This window comes from Ostrinia nubilalis, chromosome Z, assembly GCF_963855985.1.
Source record: "Ostrinia nubilalis chromosome Z, ilOstNubi1.1, whole genome shotgun sequence".
Classification (NCBI taxonomy): Eukaryota; Metazoa; Arthropoda; class Insecta; order Lepidoptera; family Crambidae; genus Ostrinia; species Ostrinia nubilalis.
In genome coordinates, this window is record NC_087119.1 from 12,372,875 (window position 1) to 12,397,031 (window position 24,157).

At 36.2% G+C, this 24,157-nt stretch overlaps 1 protein-coding gene and 1 long non-coding RNA gene across 2 annotated transcripts in view; both read right to left on the reverse strand.

Annotated features, from left to right (window-relative positions):
• Positions 1–24,157, reverse strand: part of LOC135086772 (uncharacterized) — a 371,747-nt gene that overhangs the window by 247,231 nt on the left and 100,359 nt on the right. The gene's annotated exons all lie outside the window — the stretch shown is intronic.
• Positions 1–24,157, reverse strand: part of LOC135087224 (potassium channel subfamily T member 1) — a 40,017-nt gene that overhangs the window by 6,237 nt on the left and 9,623 nt on the right. Inside the window, exons 4-21 of the mRNA XM_063982063.1 lie at positions 22,009–22,108; positions 17,651–17,849; positions 17,501–17,575; positions 17,113–17,196; positions 16,632–16,726; positions 15,293–15,476; positions 12,609–12,836; positions 11,279–11,436; positions 7,065–7,262; positions 5,717–5,866; positions 5,234–5,646; positions 3,501–3,650; positions 3,093–3,252; positions 2,007–2,087; positions 1,061–1,411; positions 798–932; positions 420–531; positions 138–341 (exon numbers count right to left, since the gene is read on the reverse strand). Coding sequence (XP_063838133.1) covers positions 138–341; positions 420–531; positions 798–932; positions 1,061–1,411; positions 2,007–2,087; positions 3,093–3,252; positions 3,501–3,650; positions 5,234–5,646; positions 5,717–5,866; positions 7,065–7,262; positions 11,279–11,436; positions 12,609–12,836; positions 15,293–15,476; positions 16,632–16,726; positions 17,113–17,196; positions 17,501–17,575; positions 17,651–17,849; positions 22,009–22,108 — 3,077 coding nt within the window. The remainder of the gene's footprint in view (positions 1–137; positions 342–419; positions 532–797; positions 933–1,060; positions 1,412–2,006; positions 2,088–3,092; positions 3,253–3,500; positions 3,651–5,233; positions 5,647–5,716; positions 5,867–7,064; positions 7,263–11,278; positions 11,437–12,608; positions 12,837–15,292; positions 15,477–16,631; positions 16,727–17,112; positions 17,197–17,500; positions 17,576–17,650; positions 17,850–22,008; positions 22,109–24,157) is intronic.

Consider the following 24,157-nt stretch of genomic DNA (forward strand, 5'->3'; position numbering starts at 1 on the left):
AGTTTACTATCAATTCGCTAGAAGATGTGAGTGATGATGGCGGTGGTAGTGATATCGCACGATTCGCCAGCATATTTAAAATTAACGACGCAGTAGGTTAAACTTTGCATCTGTGATTATTTCATATCATAACTTACCGAAGTAAGAAACCCTGATCCCGGCGCTTGGTCTACTCCCAGCAAGAGTCGAACGAATGTTATGACGTAATCCTTTACAAATGCTTGGTACAGCAACGTGTCCAACATTGAGGCAGAAAAGACCGAGCCGGCCGCGAACGGCAGTCGAAACATGTAAGAGATATGTGATCCTCGTTCTTTTTCACGCTGTAAAATATAAATGTTCTATGTTGGTTACTCAGTCGATGAAAATAACAAATAATAATTATATACAAGAAAATTATTTTAGTCTACGAAAAAGACCTTTTCCATTTTTGAGAGGTGTAACGCGTATTTGTCGTGAGCCCGAAATTGCATAAATCGCATGTTTGATGATTGTGACAATTCTGTTATGGATTTGATCGATGGGAAGAATCTGAAATAAAAAGTGTAACGTGTAAAAACTATAAAAGAGATATATTCGCACTAGCTCCAAAAATTACGTTTATGCCTGCCTTTGGAGTGTATAGCAGGCGTTACTTTGTATGATAATACTATCGTTAGCCAGAGGGATATCTCAAAAATTTAAAAAAAATACATAGTAGGTAAGAATAGGAATTCGCTAGCGTAACATTATCAAAATTATATATTCGCATGAGCTTAAGTAAATAGAATGCTATCATTTGGATCAGAACTCTTTACTTGAACATGGTCTGAACAGCTACGATGGTGTTGCAATCAGCGAGGCTGTCTTCTTCGGCGGAGTTCGATAGTTCCTTATTCACCACAACGACGTTCTCAGCCAAGGTGATGCCGGCACGTAATAGGTCGTCTAAGCTGTAACAATGTTATCCTTTTAACAACACTTATTTAATTTGTATTAACATTCTGATTAATGGAAAAAGCTAATTTAATAGCTACTTACTGCCAATAGTATAAATAATGATACATATCAGTATACTTACCAATCAATAGATCCCAACATCCAATATACCAGAGGGAAGTAAGAAATGGCGTCCAAGAATGCTATATCGGGCCGCCTTTCCAATAATAGAATGATAGGATTTAACGAAGTCTTGGAGCGAAAGTGCGCTCGCAGTGGAATTATAAAGTTGTAAATCCCATTGGAAGCGTAGTCCGCTGCGAGTATAATCGTTTTGTTTTGCCATTGGTACTCTTTTGCGTTTCGGTATGCACAGTGCTCACAAACTTGAGCCAGCTGCAAGCAGCAAAGCGGTTTCTTCTCCTTCAACAGGTAGCACAACGTCGGACTCACTCCAATGAATGGTGATACTGGCGGAAATCCTTTAACGATCCTGGAAAATTCTCATAGTTATATCGTTAAACAGCTAACGACCGCGAAATAAAACATTGATTTATTAAAGAAAATAACATCTTAAAGGCATCGAAGCAAAGCGAGAATAAAATAACGTTGGATTAGATAATAAAATTCAAAATAAGAAATAATCAGAAAACCTCAATAAATACTTACTGAGGGTTGCTATTGGACACTTACAACTAACATCCGATAAGGAAATAACATACGACATACAGGTGAAAGGGTCTGTGAATATTTCTAAATTTAGTGCTGATAAATCTAACATTCAACATCAAAACGGACGTCACATGCTTGATAATATTAAGGACATGTGCAGAGATAAACATAAGTTTACCACTGTGAATAATAAGGTATTTAAAGGGTCTAATTTATACAATATTTACGAGTAGTTACTTTACCTTACAAATCAATGTCATCAAGTAATAGTCACAAGTATCTACGAACAGTATAATGATATTTTGAAAATGGATAACTTTTTTGTCCATGACCTTCGAAAAAAGTTCAGTCAATGGATTATACCAACAACGATGCGTTTTGTGGGTAAATTAATTTATTTTCCTGTTGAGGCTTACCTAGTGAAGTCGTTTCGCCAGGCGCTGTGCGCGACGTCACTGCCGGCCAGAGACGAGAAACTGCTGGTGGTGATGTCATCGCTGGAGCAGGGACGGGCCGTGCAGTTGGGAATTACGCTCAGGGGGTTACAGATACACAATGCACACAATTGCTTAGAAAACTTAATCAAGTATCTGCATCAGAAGATAGTGTATTTAACTATGGAATAACGTGGCTTTAGTGCAGAAAAAAATGCATCAAACAAAAAACATAATTATCTTACATGTTGCATTAAACTGGCCAACGAAAACAAATAGCTATGGCAACTTCTGAATCCTCTGATTTTAAATTAAATTCTATAGTACATAAGTCAGCTATTGTGATGTCTATTCCACTTAAAGAGAGCGGAAATATTCAGACCTTCTCGAACATCTTTTTGTAATACTGGTCAGTTTAAATCTTAAAGCTTATAAAATTATAGAGGCATGAAAAGTAGCAACAGTAGAGTTATTAAGGCTGATTAATTATTAAGAAAAAGCTAATACCTAAAAGAAATGCTTACATAATGATGTAAAAGTAAAGTAAGTTATTGGAATTTCTTTGAAATGTTTTAATGTAGGTAAATACTACTCCACTGACTACTTACGTATTTTCAAAAGGAAATAAACATGAATAAAGCGTTGCAAAGAAATCAAAGACAAAGCAAACACTTACATGAAACAATGATGTGTGTGCAGTTTTCATGCAGCTTGCGTGATCCTGGACTGCTATCTATATAAGAGTGAATAAAGGCTAAAGAGGGTGATATAAAAAGAACAAAAATGAATTTTCCACTAAATTGTGGAATAATTCGTGAAATTATCAATGAATCTTTAACTAAAATCGAGTCAGTACTAAATAATAATGCTGAAATCAATAATAAAAATGATATCGGCTTCATGTGAATATCAAAAGTCCTACCTTAAACGTAACTCAAAAATTTCTAATACTACGTTGAGATTGAACGGAGACGGGCTTAAACTAATTAAATAAACAATAGAGTATGTAAGAAAGATTTCGGCGTGCATATGGGATGCATCTAAAGCATAGCTAAAGTTTGTGCTTACGCAATTTTTTCTGAGGGAGACCTCCATGGGACATCGTCCTCCAGTTCGTCCTCGCTTTCGTCTTCGTGATCCGCACCCTCATCTTGATTGTCAGAGGGGATGTTATTGAGACTGCTCGTCACCATGTCAGGAACTGGCAAAATTGACGGCCTCCTGCTACCTGTTGTATAAGAAATTCACAAAACGATTTAGTGCGTCATGGAAATGGACGATATCTGGGAATATTGGTTTTGATAATTTCAGTTTATTTCTATTTGAAAGTAATGTAAAAACAATTTTTAGTTATAGATCTTTGAAATCAATTATAGGATCTCATTTTCTTAATTAAGGCTTCGTCAATATCATGGCCTGAATTTGTATGATTATTTCTGCAAGTACCTACGAGTGTACCCAACTAAACTAAGTTACCTCTCCGGAAGTTCAAAGCGTCTGGACTCAGAAAATTGGAATTGTCAGGCTTTGGCAACAACAAATGGCTGTCAGTGGCACTGTCAGTGCCCGGCGAATCCTTCAAACAAGTCCTAGAGTCTGACGTGGAAGTGCCTTCGCCAAGTTTAGCTGTATAAATAAAACAAATATATTATTAACACGTTTTCTTCATTGTATAAGTTCAAAATATAAATCATTTTGAGTTATTTTATAAATTAATTAAGAGGGTTTTCATTGAATTAACCAAATGAAAATCGAATATGTATAATGCCATGTTGTGATGTTAGCGAGTATAATAAATGAATTTCAAACTGCATAACTACGATATTGTTGCAAAACATTTACAAACCAATTGTAAAACCAGCATAATGAAAATTGTTTTATAAATAATACGAGTACAATAACGACACAGATCTAAAAATAACCAGACGCAAAGTTGAATAAGTATAACTTTGTAAGCACATATTTATGTTGGGTGTAAGTTATGAGTAACTTTGCGCGTGGTGGGTGATCGTAAGTAACATCTAGCCACTTAGCCGTCTGTTGTGTAGTGAAAAGAGAGAAAAAAGTGATTTTTATAACTACCAAATTGAGATACATTTTCTACAAAACGCTCATTATTTACAGCAAAGTCAGTGATAGAACAACATTGACAATCTTATAATGGAACACTAGGCCATTTTCTTCCGATTTCCGAACTACGAGTAGATGTAAGATTCAAAAACTTTGTTTTTCCACAAACGTTTTCAAAACTTAATATAAACGTATTATATTTTAGGTATTTAACTGTGTAGTCAGTCTGTCTGCAGAGAGTAATATCGTTTAGGATAGTTTCTAAAATCAAAAACAATTACCACTTCTCAGAATAATCACAAATAAAGAAAATTTAAGGTACAACGATTAACAATAAACTAGGAAAAAAAGTATTATAATAAAAACAATAAATAAGGGAGAAAACCTACATGGTGATTCCATCGTGTTCGGTGTATGCGATATAGTACTCATTCACGCTAAAACTTAAACTGCTGAAGACATAACCAATTAACTACCTATCATTAAAACAAATCTTAGTGCAAGACACTCTGTGAATGTACAAGGAAGCTAAGTGGCTTGATGATAGTCGACGTATTTGATACGAATATTAAAGGTGAAAAAAATCCCTTGATTGTACTGAATTGCATGGTTTTATTGAACATCAAAACATGCATAAATTAAATCGATAATGTTAAATTGAATTTCGAATGTGAAATACGGAAAACGACATTATTTTGTCTCAATCAACACAAAGCGCACTCACCGCCCATAGTTTTGACCTGACCTGTGGAGGCTGCCATCTGGACTTTCAATAGTTTATTGAATTACTTATTGATAAACCTAGTCTAATATAAACTGAAGCGAAGACAGACTTATCTGCATTTGAAAAACGTATGTGACTGTTAAGATACTTTATGTTAATTAAGTATTATGAATACTTATCAAGGAGATAAATACATCTTCGCTGTCGTGTGTATCTTTTAAACAGAGGAAGTGAGTGCATTGCTCCATTATCCTTAATTTTATAGTTCATTACTAAAATGGATCTCTTTTCGAAATGGAGCACGTTAAGCAAATAATAAATACAGTAAAAAACAGCTCGAAGACATAACTATCATTTGGAAATATTGGATATGTATTCGAACTGCTTGAGGCAATTAACCAACTGTGACACTCACAGCTAGCGACAGTAAAATTAGCGGATGATACGGTATTAGCTTGATTGATGCGTGATGGCGATGCGTTTGGTGTGGAACTCGCGGGAGCTTGGAGAATCACTTGTGGGAGTTCGTATTGAGCGACGCTACTACCGTCTGGTTTTTTCTGCTGGCCAGAGCCCTCCTCCTCATCGACTGGCTTCTTCTCGTTCGAAAGAAGGCTACATGTCGTTTGATCTTTGGGAATAGTCGGTCTGTTTTCCGTTTGTTTCTCGGAAACAACAAAAGCTGAGTTTTCCTCTTTTGTTATACTCATGTAGTAGCAGGTGTCGCTACTTTTCATGATGTGTCGAGGTCCAGGGTTCAGTAATATTGTGTCCTCGTAAAATTCTGGCAATTCAGCTGGGCGTACACCAACTAACGCCACGCCATACCTTTATAAAGATATTAAGTTAATAGAAATCGAGATGATATTAATAGAACTATTATGTTTTAATGACTTACTTCCTGTGGGAATGAAAACTAGCGTAAGTGAAGCTTTTTCCTTCGTATTCTCCAAAGAATCGACTGTCCCCTAAAACGATGTGATATATCTCATTTCCGGAGCATTTTCCGTAAAGCCGATGCCACTCCTCTGGCGATTGTTGGCCTTCTCTGAAAATCATTACCAAATTAACATGATTGGATTGACTTAAAATTACAAGAATCACGAAATCTTTCTCTGAAACTTTAGAATTCATAACACACAGGTATCATAAGACTATCAGATTTACTCTAACGCTACGGAATTATGTAGATCTACGTATTGTAAATCGCAAAGATATTTTTCCTAACATACGTGTTGTACGTGCTACTCGTACCAAAAGGGTTACATTATGACGGTCGGATCAGAGATGCAGTGCAAATGCTCGAAGTCGTGTGTTGTAGACATAATGATCTTATATTTTACTAGCAATTGCCGGCAAGTTTGCTCGCGTGGATTTCGATCACTGAAAGACTATAGAATGCTGTTTTGCTTTATTTATTACTAGGTACCAAGATCAAATGATAAACGCTGTGTGACGAGAATTTTCTGCCACATATTGAATTTATCTGCTGACAGACTAGGTCTTGTCCTACATTTGAATTGAGGAATCTTATAGGTTGCTGTTTTTTGTTTGCCATCTTGCAATCCGCATTGACTCTTCGTGCCGGCTCCTGTGTCTTTCTTTCCCTTTGTTCTCACCAGTTCCGGTGGAAGTAGTCCCGGTAAAACTAGTGAAACTTGTCATTAGTTCCTTGCGATTTTTATTGGAACCAGTGAACATTTTTCATCTCACTTTTGCGGTTCGATTGTATACAATGTGCGAACCATGTGGAGCTTTAGGCTTAATTGCTTATGGTTATTAATAAAAAAGCGATAGATAAACAATATACATATTAGTATATCTATATACGTACTTGCTTTATGAAATTTCTTCAAAGTTAATTATTTGGTGAGTCTATGTAGAGTGGCATAAATTGTTTGTTCAATTCACGGAGACAGACGGAGAATTAGGAAGCCCTTACGCCTACATGATAGTCGAGCAATGACAAAATAAATAGTGGCTTCTTCCTCGAAATCAACGTTTACCTTTTTTGGTTATTAGTTACCATAAAATGGTGGCAAGAAATTTTCTTTTACATTATATTTTTTCTCGTTACCTTCCTGCGGGGAACAAATTTTCTATTGCACGATGATGCTCCCGTTGCTACCTCGCGACGTCGTCGTCGCCTTTCCCGTCATCTACATCTTGTAGCTCACAGTATTCTCACTTGCCAATTACGTCAAGCGCCATCACAATCTTTCAGTTATAATATAATTCTTACTCACTGTCCTCTGCTAGTGTGTAGAAGCAGCGTTACCAAGGTAGAGGCGCCAGGGCATGTGCAATTGTTCGCAAGCAACGCATACTTGAACTCATCTTCACAGACCACGAACTCGGCGAATTTGACATGCAATTTGTTTTCAGGTCTAAATATCTGCACGTACTGGGGTACATCGGGTGCGAAATCCTTCACAGCCCATGATCTGAAACATAGAGATTAAAAGTGAAAGTAGTTCTTACTTTGGCTAAATACATTGATAGTGTCTCACACGCGCACGTATTCGTTTACTTATGTTCTTCAATGAAGGCCAATGTTGAGAGGCCTAAAAAAGCTACATTTATTCCAATTAACTTAACCTTTAACTACTGACGTGGGGGCCTCTCAGGCCTTGCAAAAGTCAAATTGTTGAATTTCTCCTCTCCCACGTGCACAACACACGCGAATCTTTTAGTACCTTCGAGTTTCATTGCGCCGAGGCTGTCAACAACGGTGCACGTGATTGCACGCGCAATTTCAGTAGGTAAATTAATTTTAAAGTTTCTTGTGGGCCTCTCAGGCCCCCACCTCAGTATTGGCGTAACTTTTTTTGCCTATAGTTTTCATTTAGTTGTCGTCTTTTCTTAAAATAATTTGAAAAAATCTTTAAAATGGAGCCCACAGTACGTCGTCTGAGAGAAAGCGGTATCTCGGAAGTAAAAATAACCAGCATTTAACGAAAAATAGAAGAACAGTAGTTTTTGGCACGTATACTAGGAAATGATAAGCCTGTATCTGTCTATCAAGATTTAAACGATAAAACCAAGTGCCATACATGTATTTTGAAGATTCAAATGAAATCTACATTTTAAAAACTTGTATGCCTTCCTTCACTGAGCAAACCAAGTTTATCCTGACTGTGTTTAATTCGCACTATTTGATGTGTGTAATTTTTTCCCCCTATTTCATATAAGGATTACTGATATATCATTAGCTAAAAAGACTATTGAAAATTAAGATTCTAAGTTGATTTGTTGAATTTATGAATATTTTTCATGATAACTTTGTGAATCATGATTTCATGAGATTTTTGCCAAAAATGCTACATGTTTTCTAAATATTGAATTAATACGTAGTTATTAACAAATAATTTACATAAAAATTGTTTTATTGTATTTAAATATAACCACTATTAATAATTATTAAACATAAAACCCTAAAAAGATTACATATTTTTAAATATAAGCACACATATGTACGTACGGGTACGGGCCTCTCAGGCCCCCACGTCAGTGTTTACGTGAAATTAAATCCACCTCAGTAGCTAAAGGTTAAAGCACGTGTCTGGAAACTAGGTTTTTACCCTTCTTCACTTTGAATCCGGTTGATTCAACAACTAGTCAAGTTATTTGAGTATGAACATAAATTGGCAAATGCTTTAACAACGCTTTTTCTTCGGTATAGTTTTCATCATCACTTGCCTCGCACAGTCTTTTATTTTGCCTTAGAAGCGGACATCCCTGTTTTATGATTTCAATCGTTAGATATTACTATTATGTATAAAATTGATGAAGGAACTAGTAGTTGTATTTGCTTAGTTTCGAAGAAATATTCGATATTGTGATTTTATAAAAAAAAAACAGTTTTAGAAACATATTTTCTAAAAAAATTACATTAAGTAAGAATTTTGTAAATAAATTTACCTATCATTGTAACGTCTACCTTTATGCAAAAATGAATGGTTATTGCTGCAGTAATTTAGGAATTATTTAATAATTTATGATTTTCAGAAAACATTTTTTTCTCCGTTGTCCTAGAAAATTGGCAGCTATATTTACTTTATATTGATGCATGATATAATTATCTATAATACCTGAAAATATTACTTGCCTATCCCGTGGAAGTTCGATGATACGACTAGAAAAATTTGTCAAAAGTAATATTGACTAAGGCCATCGGTCAAAACCACTATTAACTGAAATTTGCAGTCAAAAGTGGTTTTGATCGATTATGAGTTTTGACTGCAACATATATATCGATGTTTCGAAAACGATAGGATTTCCAATAAGCCGCCACAGGGCCAACTCTATAATTATCAAACTCGACCCGACAAATTAATAATGGTAAAAGCAATGAATTTCAATAGTTATCTAACAAAGGCATTAAAACCGTATTGTTACGGACGGCATTTAAAAAACTAAAAAATATTTAGATGACAACCCTATTTACATATAAATTTTCTAAACTCATTAGTCCAGTCAATGAATGCCTTAACGACGGTGTAGAGAGAAATCCGTGGAACACAATTTCTGACCTCGGGACTTTATTTAGCCTAGTTAGGTGGTGAACATAGCAAAAGTCCCCGCCCTTAGCCCTTGAGCCGGCGGGGAGAGGGGGGTTTAAAGGTGCCACTTTTCGGTTTTTCGCTTAATCCTCGGAAACTATGCGTCCTAGTGACATGACTACTTTGAACCAAAAAAAGCATATTCAATTTGCTACAGATGAGATAGACAAGTTTTTCTATAAATTGTATAGTTTTCGCGGCATCTGCTCTAGAAGGTCTGTAATATTGGAAATTTAATTTTTGTCTTACATGTTCCCATTAGGAGAAAATCGACTAAATCAACATTGAGCAATCATTGTAGACATGCGGGAGCATGTTAAGCCTAGTTCCTGGGAGGGGATTACACCGTGCGTATATTTAGACGAATCACTTTGAGAAACTTTTGACTCCTCATCACTCAAAAACTACTGTGCATTAACACTTCAAATTTGGCTCATGTGTTGAGACTTGCAAGATATGTTTCAAATTTCATAAATATGCCTCAAACGGTTCGTTAGGTATTGACGTTCAAAAATCGATATTTAGAGCACTAAAATCTATCTATCACATGTGAAATGTTAAAATTTACTGGTTTTTTATTTGTTCCTTCGTATTTACATAACTACCTTTCTGGATGCCAAATTTGAACCTTCCAGGTCATCTGGAAGTGGTTAGAATTTGTTCTATAGGTCAGACATGTAGATTTTTGGACGTCAATATCTAAAGAACCGTTTGAGGCATATTTATGAAATTTGAAACTGATGTATATCTTGCAAGTCTCAAAACATGAGCCAAATTTGAAGTGTTAATGCACAGTAGTTTTTGAGTGATGAGGAGTCAAAAGTGGCTCAAAGTGATTCGTCTAAATATACGCACGGTGTAGTCCCCTCGCAGGAACTAGGCTTAACATGCTCCCGCATGTCTAGAATGATTGCTCAATGTCGATTTAGTCGATTTTCTCCTGATGGGAACATGTAAGACAAAAATAAAATTTCCAATATTACAGACCTTCTAGAGCAGATGCCCCGAAAACTATACAATTTATAGAAAAACATGTCTATCTCACCTGTAGCAAATTGAATATGCTTTTTTTGGTTCAAAGTAGTCATGTCACTAGGACGCATAGTTTCCGAGAATTAAGCGAAAAACCGAAAAGTGGCACCTTTAAACCCCCCTCTCCCCGCCGGCTCAAGGGCTAAGGGCGGGGACTTTTGCTATGTTCACCTCCTAACTAGTCTAAATAAAGTCCTGAAGTCAGAAATTGTGTTCTACAGTTTTCCATCTATAATGCTTTATTGACTGGACTACATAGAAATTAAAATATCTTCGAACTTCCACGGGATAGGCAAGTAATATTTTCAGGTATTATAGATAATTATATCATGCATCAATATAAAGTAAATATAGCTGCCAATTTTCTAGGACAACGGAGAAAAAAATGTTTTCTGAAAATCATAAATTATTAAATAATTCCTAAATTACTGCAGCAATAACCATTTATTTTTGCATAAAGGTAGACGTTATAGTGATAGGTAAATTTATTTACAAAATTCTGACTTAATGTAATTTTTTTAGAAAATATGCTTCTAAAACTGTTTTTTTTATAAAATCACAAAATCGAATATTTCTTCGAAACTAAACAAATACAACTACTAGTTCCTTCATCAATTTTATACATAATAGTAATATCTAACGATTGAATTAATAAAACAGGGATGTCCGCTTCTAAGCCAAAATAAAACACTGTGCCTCGGTACAGAGAGTCTATTGCTGGACATGCATAATATACCATGCCATTACGAAATGCGAATGAGACGGTCTGCTTCAAACCCCACTGAATTAATAAGTCTAGTTTTTTACATAATTCTAACCGATCATTCATGATAATTCCGGAATCTATGGTAACATGATATGCTTACCTTAGGATAGTGTGTTCATCAGCTGCCGTCTTATCCGCGTAGTTCCTAGCCGCCAAAACAAAGCATGCTTCGGCTTCATTCATGCGTGCTCGAATCAAATCTGTATCCTTTAGGCACGATCCTTGAATGTAGATGACCCTCTGCGCCCAAATAGGCACCTGGAAACGTAGAAATAAACTTTTTTTATAAGGCTCAAAAATTATATGCCATATGAAACTTGAGTATTCATCAACATTTATTTAGTCTTCAATGCAGAACCTGTCTGACTTTATAAGCCGTCCTATGAAGGATCACCTATTTGATTGATATCGCTCATTCGAACAGATGACTGGTAACCGCAGTATACAGTGTGCCCGGTCACCGGTATCCGACCCGTTAGGACGCAGTAATATGATCAATTTTATCGACAAATCCACTGGAAGAATTTTTTTTATCTCTTCTATTAAAAAATTACAGCTATTTTAATTTTTTTAGTTTCCGAGTCCGGGTGGATTCATTTATTTAGCAAAATCTACCGATGTTCAGGACCTATTAGTATAAAAGTGATTTCGTTCGACAGCTAAAAAACTAAGCAATAAGTTGACATCAAAAAGTTTACCAAAAGCTCCCATTTAAATCTTTAAAAAACACTTGAAACGTAAAAAAAAACAATAAAAAATGATGTATTTTTTCAAATTTTTCAATGTTACAAAAAAACTAGACCATGAATATACTTTTTTTTCCACTTTTTAGATGCACTAAGTCAGTCAGTCAGCGTTTCACGTCAGATCCACGGCGAATAATTTTCATCCAAATGGTTTCTTACGATTGTGGCGAAGTGTGCCGGTGCACCATCTAACTGTAAAATCATCCGCGTCCGGTGTGACAATGGCAGCTTCATCAATGCATCAAAAATTGTGTCAGCAGGAATTCTAAATATCTCGGACCATTCATTGTGGCTGGTAAAATCAGGGGTCCAATCAATATGTCATCAATCATTCCTGCCCAAGTGTTCACGGAAAACTGTTCACATTACTGCGTCCTAACGGGTCGGACACCGGTGACCGGACACACTGTATATAGAATGATATTTACTTCAGGTTAATTTGATCAAACTGAAAATTAAACCCACTATGTGATTCCTACTCTGGCAATGTGGGCTTTGGTCTCACTTAGAATTAAGTGTAATGCTGCGTTTACACTGCGCGGAAATTAGCCAAGTCGCATAGTGTAAATCCGCCATAAACTTATGAGTCCATCCACCACTTGGTAAAGCTAAGGTCGGCACAGGATTCTTACTTTCAAGTGTTGCATGACTACACTCGGTGCAAAGCTACGAAGTAGTTTTTACCTGCAATATCATTCGCATGGTAGTATCAAGTTCCATTGGCGATAGAAGGACCACGTAGTAGTCTTGCAGCAATGGGTGAGCGTAAAATTCGTTAAGGAAATCCATGATAGTGTCAGCGTGCAGAGTAGTAGAGCATACAACCACGTGCTTCTCCGACTGGGCTCGGTGCGATGAGTACGATCCTCCCAATTTCTGTCTTTCCATCCACGTGAATGCTAATTGCTCGAACTGGAAACCAGAGATATTTCTTATAAACATTATTAATTTGAAATTATACATAGATGCAAAGGGGCCGTCCATATATTACGTCATTCAAAATTAGGGGGGGGGGGGGGTTGGTCTGTGGATGACGGTAAATGACAGATAGGGGGGGGGGGGTGTTTCGAAATTGACGTCATTCTTATTTATGTATAATATGTATGTATTTAAAAAAAAAGTATATAAGTAGTATATCCGTTAAGCTAGCACCCATAACTTGTTCTACGACAAATATTGACGAAGTTATGGCCAAATTACTAAAAAAGTTCACTTTCGCCCGGCGCGGGGACGATGACGTCACTATATCCGATCCGAACGCTGCCGGCGTACTGCGTGGATAGAAAATATTTTTTTCTAGCCAAACTATCAGTTTTAGGAAAAACTTGTAATGACATTTATTCGTCAGAATAAAGTAAGCTATCGATAGGTAATTTTTAAAAATAGAAATTGTGAAAAATAACGGAAAAAATCCATACGCTCATACGATTAAATGGAACGCAGAGACGCGATTGGGGTCTCCGCGGTGGTATATTTGGCGATTTATTCAAATAAAGTGTTCATAAGTGTTGTTAGAGTCATATCATCTTCCAAGTAAAATAAAAAAATGTATAAGTATTAATTTATTTACTTCTAACAATAAGGTATAGCTAAGGCAGATACACTCTGCCTAGGCTACAAGACATTGCTATGAAGATAATTTCGATGTACACGCAATACCTACCTGTTATTTAGTTTTTCTGAGTTAAACCTACGTACCTACCTAACTACCTATCTATTCGCCGTTCCCATGGGCGGGCCAGCTGCTGCAGGAAAGAACAGCTGCTCCCTCTTGGAAATCTATTTAATCTTGGCCTAGAAGCTGGGTATGACTCCCCCGCCCCCATCCTCTCTCCAGGTCATAAGCTGGGCATGACTTCCCCCTCGGCCAGAAGTTGGGTATGATTTACCCCCCCCCCCCCCAGGCCCGAAACTGGGTATGACTTGACCCCTCCCCCTCCCCCAAGGCCAGAAGCTGGGTAAGGCTTGCCCCTCCCCCAGGCCATAAGCATAAGCTGGATATAACTCCCCTTCTCCAGAAGCTGGATATGACACCCCCCCCATGCGAGAAATGCCAGAAACTGGGTATGACTTGAACCCCCCCCCCCCCCTCCCCCCCCCCAGGCCAGAAGCTGGGTAAGGCTAGCCCCTCCCCCCAGCCCATAGAAACTAGTTATGACTTGACCCCCCCCCCCCCTCCCCCAGGCCAGAAGCTGGGTAAGGCTAGCCCCTTCCCCCAGTCCATAAGCATAAGCTGGGTATGACTTATGACTTATGACTATGACCTATATTTTCCATCCCAATAGTACGCCGGCTGCGCTCGATTCGGATATAGTGACGTCACGCGGCCCTGCGTACGTTGACTTTTAGCGGCAAAAACGGCCTATGTTTATTACTTAATATCTTCGTAAGTAATGGTCCGATTTGGATAATTCAAAAAGATATAGCTTTCTTATGTGTTAAAGATTAACGTAGTTTTATTGAATTTTCTACAACAGTACTGATCCTCATTGTCCAAAGATTTATTTTTATATTTTTTTTATTATTTATTTTGAGGATTCCGTCAACTGGGACCGCAATTAACTGGGACCGCGGTCCCAGTCGCCGGATGAGTAAAAATTAAATAATTTTCTTCCGGCGACTGGGACCACTCATGGATTTTAGTACTGTACCAATTTTAGATTGAATAATATTTTCTTTTAAGTTATCTATGAGTGGTCCCAGTCGCCGGAAGAAAATTATTATTTTTTTATGGATCCGGCGACTGGGACCGCGGTCCTAGTTAATTGCGGTCCCAGTCGCCGGAAGCCTCATTTATTTATAGTTTATTGTTCACGTACAAAAAGATTTTTTTTAAATTTATTTCTAAAAAGAAATTTCTTCCAGCACACCTAGTAAGTGAGACTCCAAATGTGAGAGGCGGCTAAGGCGCGTATAATACTAAAATAACTCATAATAAACATACAAAAAAAATAATAAAAAGTGATTCTATAACCAAGTGTTTTAATCATATTTTATAATACCCTATTTTTCTCAAATCTGCAATGTTTTAATTTTGTCAAACTGGTAATGACGTCAATTTTGGGAGAGGGGGGGGGGGGTCATCAAGAAATGACGATAGGATGATTGTAGGGGGGGGGGGGGTCTAAAATCTGAAAAAATCGATGACGTAATTTATGGACGGCCCCAAAGTAAATTATGCTAAAACCAGTTTCATAGTAGAGGTTTTCGATGTGATACCACGGCAGAATAGTGTTTATCTTGGCAAAAAATATATGAACTCTATCGCACTGGACGTTAATTACGTCTGGCGTGGCTTTGTCCTTGGGTTAGGTATGACGTTAATAACTTAATTGATGTTTATAGTGGCTAGTGCCCGTATTCCGTACCTGTGTCGGTAAAACGACTAGCGCGACGCCAATCATTATCACCATGAAAAGTTGCGAGGGCCAAATATCCGGCACGAAGTCTCCATAGCCCACGGTTGAAAATGTGACCACGACGAAATATGTAGCTTGAAATAGATTTAGGTGTCGGTGGCCGGCTCTCTGGAAGTGCTGAATGCCGCAAACACTGTAAAAAATTTCATAATTGGTTATTGGTTTGCCTAAGGAAGAAGAGTTTTTTTGGTAGTAATTGAAAATATGAATCTATTGAGATATCGACATTTATGTAGCAACAACTTTTTGTGTAACAGCAATATAAAGAGCAGTGTTTGTCTGAGGTGATTTACTTATTTGTATTTCCAAATTATCTTCCACTTCTGACTTATTTTTTGTCTGTTTAATTGATAAGAACTTTTTCTAATAAAGAAGAATTTTTGCATGCCAAGCCAAGTTGTAAAGATTTGGGCATTTGACCGCCTATGAATAAATTATGAGGTGCTTTGCATAATATTGATTTATATTTGGTTGGAGAGTAAAAGCATGTCTGTAATTTAAAGTTAACTAATGTGGAATACTGGGGCAGTAATTAATATACCTAGTTTTGTAATAAAAAATACATTAATTGGTGTTGTTCTTCTTTTATTGTGTAGGTAGGATTTTACTTATGAGCTTCAAAAAATACTAATTGCTTCTTGCTTTGAGTCAACTCCACCAGACTTGATGTAGCATAGCATCCAAAGAACTAATTCATATCCTTTTATTAAAGCCTAACTACATTTTTCTATTGAAACTGGATACAAAGTGCAACATAAGCCAAACATCAATTCAAGATGGTACACCTTTCACTGTTTACCAATTGGGTCATTGGCAGTTGGTTAATGAGAGCTGATTATTAAAATTACAGGAATAAAAGAGTGCATTCTTTCGCATAAATTCCTGTTTTTTAATGAATCAGCGTTAGCATGGTCATTAAATTCCGATTAAGGCTAAATATAGACTATTCTTTGACGCTACCTTCGACAGCATTCAAGTTCGACAAAGGGAGTAAACAAATATAAATATAAAACAAATAACGTAAAGAGTCAAAAAGTTCTTGATATTACTAGTACATAGTATTATCAAATTGTTTTATGGCCACAACCGAACTGATAGTATACGGTCAAAAAAGATATAGCAGCTATGCCATACATGATATAAGTACCCGAATCTTCAGTGTACCTTAAATTAAATCTTAATAACCCCCACCTGGTGTATTATTACTTCTTAAATATAATTGTCTATTATAAATAATATAATTTTAATTATAAAATGTATTTAATAATAAAATATTCCTAGAGCTTACCTTGTGAAAACGAGGCATAGCAATGTAACACACAGTATCATTAATTGTTGTGATAACGCTGATTGCGACTTTTGCATGGCGCGGTGAAGGTCATTCTGGAAAACATGAATAAGTAATGTGAGAATTATTTCAAAGAAACATATTGTAATCGATAAAGTAATGTATGATAGAAAAAAACTAGTTTAGAGCTATAACTATCTCAACTTATAAGTACGATCTTCTCTTTTAATATTGAAGTCAGTAATAAACAATACAAAGGAAGATAATTCTGCTTCTTCGAGGGTTACTACTAAGGTTACAATTGTGGTCAGACATTAGCCTTTATGGACCATGCGGCGTTTGATGTGGCTCAATTGGACCATATTATGTCGAGAAATAGTTATATCTACGGAAAATGAAGTTGAGTCAAGCCTGCATTATTCTAACCAAACTGGAGACAATTACCTATACAAAGGATTTCTCGATTTGGAAAAATACTTACAAACATATTTTCCAGTGATCTTTTTGCTAGCCAGCAGTTTAAGAATACCGGTATGAACAGATTTCGTAGCGGTGGAAAGGGCAGCTGTAATCAAAACATTAAAATAAATTATTATCGTAAACCTTGTCCTAGATCTGTTACAATGTAGTGTACAAGTGGCATAAAACGTGAGCTGTTTGTAAAATTGCATCAAAATCAATAACAAATCACAATAAGAGAGTCGAGGCGCAATCTGCTTTTAAAAATATTTACACAAGCTTCCATTGTGGCTTAATTTTATAAATCAGAAAAAATTTACAGGTATTATATTAGCCCGGGTAAATATCATATTTATTTGGTAACACTACATTTTTGTTATTTCAGTAATAAAATTATGCTAGTTACTTACAGTCAATGCGAATGGGATAGTATTCACCATTTCCAAGATAAAGTGAAATGATAACACTTGCTGCCAGATATTTCCCTTAAATTAGAATGAAAACTTTAGTTGATTACGGAATTTTAGAAAATTATATAAAATAAAATATCGAATATGCACCTTGTATCCTAAATAAGCAAGGAGTATAGCTTCTGTGAACGATATCATGGCTAAGATGACTTGCACTATCCACAAGTACAGCGGCCTGTTGACCCATATTATTCCGTCCCAGTTGATTATTGGATGCTCTTGAAATTCCTCCTCCGTCAAGTTTGCCGAATATTCAAATTCAGTCTTATTTCCCGGTCTACATCCATAACTGGAAAGGTAATTAATTTATTTTAAAACATTTTCTTACAGGTTTTGTCTGAGTCAATGTCAGTTAAAATTATGTACTATCATCTTAAAATGGCTTAATAAATACACTTTGTTTCAGGGAGTTAAATATACTTTATAAACCTAATACGCCTTCATTTAAATCTCAGGGTTTTCTGCGTAACTTGATACAAATTAAATTATGATGGGTAATTTTACTGCCACGGGAGCTTCCTACATTTCTAGTCTTCTGAAATTATATACCGGTAAAATAAATAATAAAGTAAAATTATTTGCGGTTAACACCTGATATACATAATTTGCGGTTAACACATGTGCACCGGACTTGCAGTAATCGTTCTGTCGTTATTTTTAGATGGAGAAGATAATTTTAACCTCGTCACGTTATTGAACTGCATGAGTTTTTTTAGTTACTTTTTCAAAATCAATTATGTAAATAAGGAAAAGTAAAGGACTTAAGATGAACCCCTCAAACATTTCGTCCAGTATGAGTCTTTACGTGTGACTTTTTATTGTTTTGCAAGTTGATCGTACATGCAAGATTGTTTGTTGTGCATGGAAAATCGGACACCTTTACTGCACTTATCAATACCACTGTTAATAGTCGTAAAGTAGGGCAAAATAATAAACCGATTATAAATTGACAGAGGTCAGATTAATGTGTGTCATGGACATCTATAAATGAAATACATACCAAACTATTGATTAACTAGTGACCCACCCCTGCTTCGCACAGGTACAATGTATTATACTTAAAATCCTTTCTCATGTGACTCTATCTATCATAAAAAACTGGATCAAAATCCCTTGCGTAGTTTTAAAGATCTAAGCATACATAGGGACAGACAGGAAAACTACTTTGTTTTATAATATGTAGTGATGAAAAATGCAATTAGAATTTCTAAGTTTGTAAGACAAAAAGAGATTTATAAGTAGACACATGACATTCCTAAAACTATTTTTTACGAATATGAGTACCCATATTGCACTAAACGAGGTTAAGTCCTTGATAACTTTGATTCCTACCCTGAAGGCTGAAGATAAGTAGGAAAATATCGACATGAAACTTGGAGTTAGAACTGAAGTAGGGTATTATTACAATGTGATTTAATATTCTTTTGCAAGTCCTCAATGAAATAACAAGCAAGCTTCTTGTTTGTCGAAATAATGACAACCATTTATCAATCTAACTGCATAATAAATTTTAAGCTGATACAACTCAATCTTAATTCAAACAGGTTCTTGAATCGCGTATTGTTGTTGCATACAAAGTTGTGGAAAAGTCAAAAAGTATATACTGAACTATGTAGTTCGTTGTCTCTAAATTTTTGATAGATTATGTCTTCAAAACATGATTTGATTCAACTAAAGAAGTCAAGCTCGGCGAGTAAATGTTTACACAGAAGGACTCATTGACACATACAACAGGACCTCTATTAAATAAACAGAAGTAGGTATGTTGTAGCGTAACGTAATATTTGTTTACGGTTCAACTTCATTGAAATCGAATATTAGAAGTGGTTAATAAAATCTATTTGTTGTCAATAACTATTGTTTTTAGTTGAAAAAGTAGGGCGAAGAAGAGAACGACTGAAAAAAAACAAATACATCTTTACAGCACTATTTGATTCAAATTAAGTTGGTTGAATACCGGCAAGCAAAGCAAAGCAACATTAAATATTAAATCAGTCGAACGGAATGGACAAAACAACAAGGCTTTCCAAAAAACTCAGAGGCTTGCTGCATGAGGCAAGATAGACAAGAAAGAAGTTTATAATAATGAAGTACATTTTTTATAGGCGTACGTTGTAAATCAATGATCTGTCATGAAACAATGTAATTAATTGATGTAGGCTAAGAAATTAAAACTACATGAACAAATTATGAATTGACAGGCATGTATTAGTATCTACTCGGATCTGTTTTATGCTCTTTAGGATGAAAAAGACTACAAAAGACGAAAATTAACGAAATAAAATATCTTTGAGACTTCATTCTAGTACTATAAGCAAGTACATCGTTAACTTGTTACTGCTGGTGGCTGCTAGAAGTATCACAAAATGCAAAGCATTGTACAGTATTACTTGAGAGAAACAAGTGGTAGCCATTGTTAAGTTGCCCAGAGCGAGAAATTCTGTTGTTATTTTAATGGTATTCTTATTTTAAAGTGAGTCAAATAGTTCCGCAGTACTAAAAATCGTATTATATCAATTAGTCCAGTCAAATTAGACATGAACCCTGCATTAATTCGCATACAGCTGAAAATTGGTACGCATGTTCGGAGCACCATTATGAATTAACTGTGAAAAGTCCCCATCGATCCGACATGTGCTAAAAAAAAAATTCCAGGTCACACTTAAAAAATACGGGTTTTTGAGATTTTCAGCTAAACGGTAAGTTTTATCACAAAAATATGTATGACAAGGTTTAAGACCATACAATTATCTATCAAAATTGTCTATACACTTTCTCCTAAGAGTCAGCGTTTCTGAGATTCGATGATCCGAAGAGTCAAAAAAGTGTTTTCTTCATAACGGTCTTACACATAAATCCAATGTGATATCGCCTCGTGCCTCGACTCAGCATTGTATCATGATGTGTTGTCGACGTCGAATATAAAATGATCAACCTCAATGTCGTCTGTCATCTTTGATTATCGAAAAATGGGTGCAACTTTGACGAAGGACTGCACTGTGAGTTTCTAAGATACGAAGTTTTCGTGTCTATTAGGTTTAAGAGCTCTTATATGCACACGTCACTACTCTACTTGTAACTCTATGGTCACTCTTTTAGCCCGGTCAAGTCAGAAAATCCAGGTTATAATAATTCGCATAGAGCTGAAAATTTGTGTGAATGTTGAGAACACCATCCTTAATGAAATGTCAAAAGTCCCCAACGATCCGTCATTTAAAAAAAATTTTTCGAAGTCCCAAGTTTTTTGCATTTTTTGGCCAAGTAGTAAACTTGTCATAAAAATAGATAAAAATAATAGTAGATCATAAAATTATCTATTAAAATTGTCTTTACCCCTTTTTCCTAAGAGTCACCGATTATGAGGTAGAACGAATCAAAAAGTTAGTTAAGATGTTCTCGTTATATGCACATGTTTCCACAACACCTATGATGGTTATTTGGCGCATTTTTTTTACCAGGTTTCCCCAGTAGGCCTTTTTTAAGATGTATTTGTTATCCTGTTCAATTCAAAACTATTTCAATAGAGTTGAAGTTGTGGACTTGTGGAGTAGTTAACAGAATGCGAATTCTTCAACTTTTTGCATCGTTACCACATAAACGGCGACTCTTAGGAAAAAGGGGCAAAGACACTTTTAATAGATAATTTTATGATCTACTACTATTTCTTATCATTTCTTATGATAAGTTTACTGTTTGGCGGAAAAATGCAAGAAACTTGGACTTCGTAAATTTTTTTTTCAAATGACGGATTGTTGGGGACTATTGACATTTCATTAAGGATGGTGTTCTCAACATTCACACAAATTTTCAGCTCTATGCGAATTATTATAACCTGGATTTTCTGACTTGACCGGGCTAAAAGAGTGACCATAGAGTTACAAGTAGAGTAGTGACGTGTGCATATAAGAGCTCTTAAACCTAATAGACACGAAAACTTCGTATCTTAGAAACTCACGGTGCAGTCCTTCGTCAAAGTTGCACCCATTTTTCGATAATCAAAGATGACAGACGACATTGAGGTTGATCATTTTATATTCGACGTCGACAACACATCATGATACAATGCTGAGTCGAGGCACGAGGCGATATCACATTGGATTTATGTGTAAGACCGTTATGAAGAAAACACTTTTTTGACTCTTCGGATCATCGAATCTCAGAAACGCTGACTCTTAGGAGAAAGTGTATAGACAATTTTGATAGATAATTGTATGGTCTTAAACCTTGTCATACATATTTTTGTGATAAAACTTACCGTTTAGCTGAAAATCTCAAAAACCCGTATTTTTTAAGTGTGACCTGGAATTTTTTTTTTAGCACATGTCGGATCGATGGGGACTTTTCACAGTTAATTCATAATGGTGCTCCGAACATTCGTACCAATTTTCAGCTGTATGCGAATTATTGCAGGGTTCATGTCTAATTTGACTGGACTAAATGTGTCTCACCATGATGCAGAAATAGGATCTCCATCAGCACATACACGACATATGTATAGCACGCAGGCCAATAGTTTGAAAAATAAGTTCGCTATTCTAATGCGTAAACCTGAAACAAATTAAACACCTGGTAAAGATCACAAGTGACGTTGAAGTACCTACGGTTGCACCTACTGCTGATTAAAGTAAACGTCCAAATTTTAAAATAACAGCAACGCAAACTGTAGTCATTGTAGCAGAATGGATTGTACGTACAGTCGTCACATACTCTTCAGTATCAAATTAATCTTCAGAAGAACTTTCTCCAAGTTGGCGTAAGTAAGAAGTAGCGACAATAAGTTTTAATTTGATAGCGTCTGTCAATAAAAGAAGGTAAACATACCGCTAAAGCGTTAGAAAGATAAGATAAAATAAGATAAATAGTTAACGTCAAAGAAAGGTCTTGCACAACAGCCTTAGTGAAATTTTCATTTGAATTATCAGCCGCATTTCTAAAATTAAAGACTGACCTGAATCCGGTCCTGAATCAACTATTTAGGTATGCGGTTTCATCTATCATTCATAATTGGTTAAATTGATATACTATAGGTATTAGGCATACTAGATAATGTACCAATTTTAAAGTGACCTAATGGATTTTGCTGGTGAATTTTTTTAAAGAACAGGGGTCAGAGTGGTCCAACAGCTAGGGTTGTGCTCGTAATCGACAACCCGACATTTGTGAGGCACTTTGAGTAGGGTTTCACTGGGAGTGAGGTGCCAAGTGTCTGATCATGTCTACGAGTATCTCTCCGTACGGTATGTACCTACTTCATCGATTATAATTTCATACGGAATTGAACTGCTCTATTATGTGTTTTAAAGAGGTATTCTGTCGACATTATAAAAATATCTTTCAACAATTTCATTGGGAATTAATGTCTCGCACTAATGCCCGTATTCATAAACATTGCTATGAGGTCTCACAGTGCGACCCAATCACAGAGCTCTATTCAACGCTGTGCATTCGATTTGCTGCTTCACTTAAGCAAGCATCGTTTGTGAATACGGACGTAAGAATTATTTATTAAAATACAAAAACCTTGCAGGAATCTAAATAAGTATCATACCTTAAAATACCCAACTTTTGCTACAAATTAAGCCTAACCCGAGCACTTTGCGTCCAATGGTTGCGGAGATACAGTTACTCAAATAGAAGAACATAGGATAGAGCCCAGCTTTTCTGTAAGTGCACGACCTTAAGCAACCTTTTTTGCATTTGCAAGCCACCATTATAAGCAGGGTTTGAGGATCGGGTTCTGCGCACATTTGTTACAGATTTTTTCAACCTCTAACCATTTTTTTACTTGATGTTAGGTCCTTCAAAAATTATATTTTGCAGCTTCTGTAGTTGGGGGGAGGCAAACAAGGTTTCCCATGACTTATAGTGAATTCTACTCCTAGGAGTAATAATTCAGCCGGGTCTTAAAAAATGCGACTACCACAAAATTTTCATTTCATATTCTATTGCCACTTGAGCCCGGCCTTTCTGCAAGTGCACAGCACTATTTTAAGCAGATCCTGAGGATCGGGCTCTGCGTACCTTGTGACAGACATAAGACCTTGTTTGCTGGTCGCCCATCGTCAGTCACACGGGTGTTTGTCAACCCTTCACCATTCTTATGATTGGTGGTCCTCCAAGAATGATATTTTGCAGCTTTTGTAGTTGGGGGGAGGCAAACAAGGTTTCCCATGACTTATAGTGAATTCTACTCCTAGGAGTAATAATTCAGCCGGGTCTTAAAAAATGCGACTACCACAAAATTTTCATTTCATATTCTATTGCCACTTGAGCCCGGCCTTTCTGCAAGTGCACAGCACTATTTTAAGCAGATCCTGAGGATCGGGCTCTGCGTACCTTGTGACAGACATAAGACCTTGTTTGCTGGTCGCCCATCGTCAGTCACACGGGTGTTTGTCAACCCTTCACCATTCTTATGATTGGTGGTCCTCCAAGAATGATATTTTGCAGCTTTTGTAGTTGAGGGGAGTTGACTTTTTTGCATTTTCAAGCGGTTTTTGAGTGACAGGCATAAGACCTTGTTCGCTGGTTTCCCATCCCATTTAAATAAATAAATAAAAAGTGTTTATTTTGATCTACATAAACAGTTCATGTTGT